The following is an 8,617-nucleotide window of genomic DNA, read 5'->3' on the forward strand; positions in this document are numbered from 1 at the left end:
TTTGTATGTGGTGCTGAGGATCGAACCCGGGCCGCACGCATGCCAGGCGAGCGCGCTACCGCTTGAGCCACATCCCCAGCCCCTGCTTATACTCTTATGTCCAACAAATATCTAAAAGAATCTCCTACTTGCCCATAATTAAACTTTAAACTTTTTCCCCTTCAAACCTGCTCTATCTCCAAATTTTACCATCCCAGAAAATAGTATCAACAATTTATTAGATTTCCCTGAACAAAAGATCTTTGACTCTTCTCACTATCTCACACTCAACATTCAATTCACTTAATTCCTTTGGGCTCAGTCTTTAAAATACGTTCTGAATTCGAACATTTCTTGTCATCCCCACCCCCAATATTATACCATCATGTCTCTCTCCCAAGGTTCTGCAGTAGACTCCTGGCCACTCTTCCTGTTTCTACACTTGCTCCTGCTTCTGGGACAGAGATGAGTCTAATATTATTAGTATGGTGGAAAGAAATTTACTAGAAGCCATTCAGTAGTTTATAGAATCAATAGAGAGGCTGAAGAAACAAACATCAATCTGAGCCCACAGTAAAAACTCTTGAGATCCACTCTGTAGGACCAAGACACCGAGAGAGCCATGTTGTTTCTACAGTGATTCAACTGGTCAGCAGACACATGCAAAACCATGCTGTCTGCTGTAAATGGGAAGATACTCTGGTAAAGAGAAGCCACTCCTGGCAACTATACTTTCCAACAGAAAATGGAGAAGCTGGCCGGGGGCGGGCCGAAAGAGAGCGTTCTCGGGACGGGGGCTGGCGAGGCTCACGCTGGAGGGCTTCGCGTCTGCGGCGGGCTCAGTGAGGGTACCGGTGACCATGAGATCCCTGCAGCTACTCAGAGGCCCCTTCCTGTATGGCCTGCTCTGGGCTTTTTGTGCTCCAGGTGCCAGGGCTGAGGAGCCCGGGGCCAATGTTCCCCATCCCAGCAGCGTGGGCCTCGATAAGAACACGGTGCACGACCAAGAGCATATCATGGAGCATCTGGAAGGTGTCATCAACAAACCAGAGGCGGAGATGTCCCCACAAGAACTGCAGCTCCATTATTTCAAAATGCACGATTATGATGGAAATAATTTACTTGATGGCTTAGAGCTCTCTACAGCCATCACTCATGTCCATAAGGAGGAAGAGAGTGAACAGGCCCCACTAATGAGTGAAGAAGAACTGATTAACATAATAGATGGTGTCTTGAGAGATGATGACAAGAACAATGATGGATACATTGACTATGCTGAATTTGCAAAATCACTGCAATAAACATTATTTGGCTATCTCCTAGTTATATGCAAATGTGACCCGTGATAATGTGATTGAATACTTTTGGGTAATGCAAAATAACTCATTTTTAACTACTGCTGCGGCATTTTGGTAAAAACCTGTAGCAATTTGTTACACTGGGGTGAAAAAGAGAAATCAAGAGAAATAAAGGAGAAGAGAAATGGGCATTTTGTGGTCCCTCAGTGCTGTTAAATCTCTCAATGGACAAGGGCTTGATGAACGAATTCTCTTAAGTATATGGAATAATTGGAGCTGAGCACTCAGGAACTTAACTGTAGGATATTGCTCATTCTTGATCTTAATTCATGCTACCTGAAAAGTAAGACAATAAGCTTTGCCAAGTGGACACACTTTTCAGTGACAGTGAAGGGATGGAGTGAATGCCACATGTTTCCCCTGGTGGGTTCCATCTCTTCGGATAAACGAGGTCAGTATTCTCTAAAGTTCCCCTGGCCTACAGGATCACTTGCTCTGGGTAAGCGGCTATTTGTTAGGCTGTATCAAAGCCACAACATAAGAAGAATGTCAGATATTGAGTTCAGCTGGCTACAGAGGCAAGGATTCTGTATCCTCTCACATTTTGGAAATGATAGACCACTGGCCTAAGCAATTAACCTTTTCAGATTTTCAATATTTTATACAACTACTGCCACACCTTTATACTTTCCTTTCTGTCGTCTTCAACTTGGGAGGAACCTTAATTTAAAGGTGCTCTCTAATCAATAGCAAATATTTTAGCTTTCTTAATATTTGTATTTCACTCTTGTTTCCAGGGTTTCCTTTTTGCAATTTTGGGACTATTTGGAATGTAAGGACTTGGTACAGCAGGTTTAAACCATTGGCTGGCCTTAAGCCTAGGTGGGAAGTGAAAAGATCATTCATCAAACCCAGTGATTAACCTGATCCAAGTTCTGTTTCAAAGGAATGTTGTTTAAATTACCTCTTCTAGCCTGAATGGATGAATTCTTAAATTTCAGGAAAGATTAGAAAAGGAAGCTGAAAAATTCCTCAACAGTGTGAGAAATCTCAGTATTTGAAAGTGAGAAGAAGCTACAGACTGTAATTTGGTTTGTTGGATGTGGTAGACATGCTGTGATAGAAAACCCAAAATGATGGTTGAATGGGGGAAAGAAAATGCATAAAATTTGCTGTAAGATGTATAGAGACTTATTTTCTTTATTAAAGTATTCTTGTAAGAAAACTTATGTATTTGTAAAAATGATTTCCTGTGTCAAGTATTTGTGCAATCAGAGCTGACTTGTAAACTATTCTTGTAATATCTCATTATTTTGAAAGATTTATATAATGAATTTTGAATATACGGCCAATAAAACCGATGGGACAAAAAAAAGAAAATGGAACTAGCCAATCCATGGCCTTTACCTTACTAAATCTAATTGAGTGTAGCTCATTGGTAGAAGCTACATCAATCACATCCAGAACTCCATTTAAACAGGAATCCGGGGGACATGGCTTTTAACTTTTTGGTGTCTGTAGGATAGGAAGGTACTCTAGAAAGGTGTTGGAATGGATAATGAACACGAACACAAGTGCTCATTATATTCCCTGCTTCACTTAGCGGAGTGATCCTGTTAAACACAAACTTTACTACGTCACTTCCTTGCTTAACACCCTCCACAAACCTTGTGCCATCATGCTTGGAATAAAAGCTTAAATCCCTACCAACCTTGATTGGAAAGAGGCTCTCCTTCCACTGTGCAAGGTCAAGGGTTTTTGTTTATTTGTTTGTTTTCACGTACAGTCAACTCTCCATATCCATAGAGTCTGCATGATTCAACCAACTACAAATCAAAAAAAAAAAAATTTAATTATCTCTATACTGAATATATACAGACATTTCCCCCATTATTATTCCCAGCATAACAACTACTTACATTGTATAAAGTATTATAAGTAAGTCAAAGATAAGTTAGAGTATATGGAGGGTGTATATGCAACTACTATACCATTTTATATCAGGGATTTGTGCATCCATGGAATTTGGTATCCATTGGGAGGAACTGTAGAGAAGGGGTTGTGGCTGGTACAGCATTTGCCTAACATGTGTGGGGCCCTGAGTTTGATTCTCAGCACCACATATAAATGAATAAAATAAACATATTGTGTCCAACTACAACTAAAAAAAGAAAAAAACAAGGAATGAGTGAACTTCAATCAAAACAACACATCACAACAGATTGAATGAAGCAGAAAATGTGGGAATCTCTTTTCTATGAAACCAAACATTAAAGAAACTTATAAAAATGTAAAATAATTTCTCACAATTTTGGGGGGGAATAAAACATGTTTTTTTCATATTAAATATATATACAAATATGTAATGAATTTTAATAAGTTAGTACCTTCATTCCTTTTTTTTTTGGACTGGGAATTGAATCCAGGGGTGCTTTACCACTGAGTTTCATCATCCCCAGTACTATTTATTTATTTATTTATTTATTTATTTATTTAGTGAGACAGGACCTCACTAAGTTGCTGAGGGTCTTGTAGGTGTCAAACTTGCAATTCTCCTGCCTCATCCTCCTAAATTGCTGGGATTACAGGTGTGCACTATCATATCCAACTGAATTAGTACATATTTCTAAATGTTATCAGTTTCAGTTTCTAATATGATAAATGTGCACAGATATATATCAGATAAACAAGAGTTCTTTGAAGTCTTCATTAATTTTTTAAAAGTATAGAGGTCTTGAGACCAAAAAGTTTAAAAATTACTATTTTATAGTATCTTATTTGATTAGTCTATCCATAGAAGGAAAATGAAATTATAATGCTAATTGTACATTTTATGCAACTCAACCAATTAATTCAGAAGATTATTTGGAAAATAAAAATGTAATGAACAGCCAAGGAAGTTTTGAAAAAGTAAATGTAAAGAAACACCCTACTTGTATAAAAATAATATATAATTATAGTAGTAATTAGAACTGTGTAGAATCAGTACAAAAAGTAGATAAAGCAATCAATGAAATAGAAATAAGTACAGAAATTAACCTCAAAATGTAATTATAGAAACCTATTGGTATAGGCAAGTCAATCAAGTGGAGAAAAAATTGCTCAATAAATAATGTTGGAACAGATTTAGGGGAAAACATGATGTTAACCCTTTTTTAACCAAGGTTCTTAGTTGTAGACAATAAAATCCACTTAATCTATTTTAAAGTAAATGGAATTTATTAAGGGTATGGGAAATGTGTGCAAATTGTTGCAGTGAGTACATGAAGAAAAGAATTTCAAGCAGGGCATGGTGGCCCATGCCTGTAATCTCAAGATGTTTGGGAGGCTAAAGCAGGAGGATCACAAATTTAAGGCCAGCTGCAGCAACTTAGCAAGGCCCTCAGCAATTTAGTGAGAAACTGTCTCAAAATAAAAAATAAAAAGGACTAGGTATGTGGCTCAATGGTAAATTGCCCTTGGGTTAAATTCCCAGCAGAGCCGGGCACAGTGGCACACGCTTGTAATCCCAGAGGCTCAGGAGGCTGAGGCAGGAGAATCGTTAGTTCAAAATCAGCCTCAGCAAGTTAGTGAAACCCTAGGCAACTCAGCAAGACCCTGTCTCTAAATACAGAACAGAGCTGGGGATGTGGCTCAGGGGTTAAGTGCCCCTGAGTTCAATCCCAGGTACCAAAAAAAAAAAAAAAAAAATTCCCAGTACAAAAAAAGAAAAGAAAGAAAAAGAAAAGGATCTCAGTCTCAATTTTTAGGAATGATTACCAAAACCACACCACAGAAGTAAACAGCCCTGGCTAATGGACACATATACTACAAGAGGAAGCTGTAGAAACAAGATATTTCTTCCACAGCTCTGGCTTCAGAGCTATACTCCTGCCATCTCAGGAAGCTGCCAAAATAGGAACCCATCTTATTATTTAGAAGTGGCCACCACAGTTGCTGATTTCTGGCTGCAGTGCCTCTGCTGTGATCAAAGCTTGCCAAATGAATAATCCATTCATTTCCTTTCTCTCTAAATAGGTCAGTTCTAATTACAAGAAAAAAAAAAAGTCTCACATAAGAAGCTCTGATTGGTAGAATGAGACCCACATCCAAAAACCCTTGTTATTGAGGGGGGCATCCACTTGGTTTACATGAACCTTACCTCACACCATAGCAATATAATACTAACAATCAAAGACATTATAAGCAAATACAGACATGTATTTTTGTAATCATGGAGAAGGAGAAAAATTCATAAACAAAAGTAACCCCCAAAGCCACTAGATGAAAGATTAACAGGTTTGATGAACTAAAAGTTAAAAACTGTTATATAACAAAACATACACAACAAAATAAATAAAGACTTGTAACTGGTAGAAAACATTTGCAATATTTATAGCAAACAAAGGATTACTAGAATTTTAAAAAGCTCTCTTACAAATCAATAGGAAAAAGGCAGTCAATCCAATGAAGTCAGGGGAAATAAAATGAATAGGCAACTCATAAAAGGAATATAAATGACAAAAGTTGCCCAACCTTCCTAACAATTAGGAAAGTGCAAATTAAAAGAGCAAGGAGAATTTTGTTAGTAGAAAATTGGCAAAAAAAAATGACAAAGAATTTTAATGTCTATAGTTTTTATGTCTCATGAACTACAGTTGGCATAAAATATTTATGGGGCTTTCCCTGAGGAATAGCCATAATTTTTTTAACTTACTATAAATATCTTTTAATAAAGACACTACACTTTTCACTTTCCAACCTACTAGGCTATTCATATGTGTGCATAAACAGACATAAACAGTGATTTTAATTATTGCAGTTCACAATAACAGAACTTGAGAAATAATGAAAATATTAATAAAGTATGGTTAGATAAAATAAGGTAAATTCATGTGATAGATGTCACAACAACAGTTTAAAATGAGACAAATCTATATTTATACATAAAAGGAGTTTTCAAGGCATAATTGCTGAATAAAAAAGACAAATTGCAGAATAACACACATCATATGATGACATTTATGTAAAGCTACTCCATCACGTTTGCATAGACAAATATATTTTGCAATTGCAGGGAAGTCTAGAGTAGTAACATGAACTACCATACTAGCAAAGGTTACTTTTTGGAAACAAAGTGCAGTTACTTTTTTTCTGTATATCTTCCTTATTATTTGAATGTTTATAAAAATATATTCAGATATTATTTGTACAATTAAAGTATAAAAGCCTTTCAGTCCTTTTTTTTTTTTTTTTTAGTTGCAGTTGGACACAATACCTTTTTACTTATTGATTTTTATGTGGTGCTGAGGAATGAACCCACGGCCTCCCACATGCTAGGCAAGTGCTCTACCTCTAAGCCACAAGCCCAGCCCATGATCATATTCTTAAAAATTAATTAATTCTGTGTGATTTTTTAACCACCTGACATATTTACAAAATACATATTTATTGATTTTATAATTAGAAAATAAATAAATTTTCTTTTCTATTTTAATACTAATTATTTAGTTTTCACAGTAAAGCTATCATCACCAATTGCCATGTCCCTAATTTCTCCCCATAATAATTATATCCCATTTTACCATACTACATATGAGCATGAATTTGTGACTAATTATAAACATCAAAAGGGAAAAGGAAGACACAGTAGGCGAAGACTCTAAAAATCCTGTCTTTCTTGAAATAATGTAGTGGTATTGATTTAGAGCAGTTGAATCATTACCATCCCTTCTGTAAATACATCAATCAGACAGAAATAGCTGCAAGAACTGAACCTCTTCCGGCTCAAAAGTGCTGTGGCTGTTGGGTTACTAAAAATCATGGAAGACTTGAAACTGCTACAAAAGGAATGTAGGTCAAATTTAATGATAAATTTCCCAACTGTGGTAGTTATTAAATACTTGAAGAATCACAAAACTCTGATGATCTTCTATCCTGAAAAAAAAAAATAATTTTTTTTTGCATCTTTCTCCATCACCAACAGTACTTCAGCCATTCTGCAAACATTTTCTCAGTGCCTGCCATGTGTCTACTTTTGTGCCTGCCACTGGGAAGTATAAAGATGAATGAGACATGATCCTACACTCAAAGAATTTGTCAAACCTGTGGGAGGAATGAAATGCACTTTCCTTTTCATTCATTCTTCATCCATTCACTCAATTTGTTGGAGAAGAATCATCAAGTACCATAAGTGTCAGCCATTTGGCACTGGGAATGCAATGGGGACCAACACTCAACTATGGACAGTGTAATAAGGAAATACAATTCTGTGGCAGTTAGAATGGAGCAAGATTGTTCTACCTGTGATACGGAAATAAAACTTTATATAAGGAGCATTTGTGATCTGTCTCATTAAAGTTTAAACAGGTAAAGGTATGGAAGAAGGGCATTTCAGATTGAAGGAACTATAGGAGCAAAGGCAAGAGAAATGTGATTGTTGAGGGTATATTGAGATAGTGCCTAATGCATTAACTCAATACATGATAAGTCAATTGGATGCCAGGTGCTGTAACAGCCCCCAACTCTCCGTAGCTCACGTCACAATTGATTTTAGTATTCATTTAGTGGTCTTCAACATGGAGATTTACTGCCCATGAATCTAGTAGTTCTGTCTTCTTCGGTAATTTTGTACGCAGCAGAGACATACATAGAAAGAGAGCAGAAGAGCAGGAGACAGAGAAGTGGGACAGCAGGGGATCAAGAGCTAGGGATGAAGACAGAGATTTCAGGGAGAAAGAATCAGCCACGAAAAGGCCTATAACACTGCTGCCCACGTTCTTTTGGCCAGAAAATGAACATGGTCCACTTAACCACAAAGGATACTGGGCTATGTGGTTTCCCTGTGTCCAGAGGAGGTGACTGCAGTATTATTTCTGTCCCAAAGACAATATTATGTATCAACACTAATTCATTTAAAAGGACAATTGTTTCATATTTAAGTATTTAGTATTTAAGTGCTGATACTCTGAACATAATCACTATTACATATATTGCAAATACTGAATAACTACTTTGCAAGATGAGGCATTAACCTCTGAAACGTAAGAAATTCTTCAATATACTGAAGGAGCTTAAATTTTAGATAAGAATAAGGACTTAACATGGACTGAGATAAATAGTACATATGGCATATGGCAAGTGCCAAAATACAAAGTAACACTCTTTATGGCTGTAATTTATAGCTTATATAACACTATTATGAGATATTCCGCTCTCTGAATTTCCTTACATAATTTTAATTTTGGCTTATAGTATTCTTCAAACACCAAGGCAAATGTATTGGCTTTTTGAAAAATCAGAAATATGAAAAAGAAAACTGCAGATTCTGATGAACAGAGTGTTATTGGTTCTCTGAGGGA

General features: G+C 36.5%; 1 protein-coding gene across 1 annotated transcript; it reads left to right on the top strand.

Moving 5' to 3' along the window:
- Positions 1-735: 735 nt before the first annotated feature.
- LOC107142597 (multiple coagulation factor deficiency protein 2 homolog) lies at positions 736-1,468 on the top strand. The gene has a single exon (XM_015486027.2). It carries the CDS (start codon positions 840-842, stop codon positions 1,278-1,280), a length of 441 nt encoding a protein of 146 aa, XP_015341513.1. The 5' UTR covers positions 736-839; the 3' UTR covers positions 1,281-1,468.
- Positions 1,469-8,617: the final 7,149 nt, after the last annotated feature.

This window comes from Marmota marmota, unplaced genomic scaffold, assembly GCF_001458135.2.
Source record: "Marmota marmota marmota unplaced genomic scaffold, marMar, whole genome shotgun sequence".
NCBI lineage: Eukaryota > Metazoa > Chordata > Mammalia > Rodentia > Sciuridae > Marmota > Marmota marmota.

Bases quoted from the DNA above. Each gene is read 5' to 3' on its own strand.
- LOC107142597 (XM_015486027.2), top strand. From the start codon at position 840: ATGAGATCCCTGCAGCTACTCAGAGGCCCCTTCCTGTATGGCCTGCTC.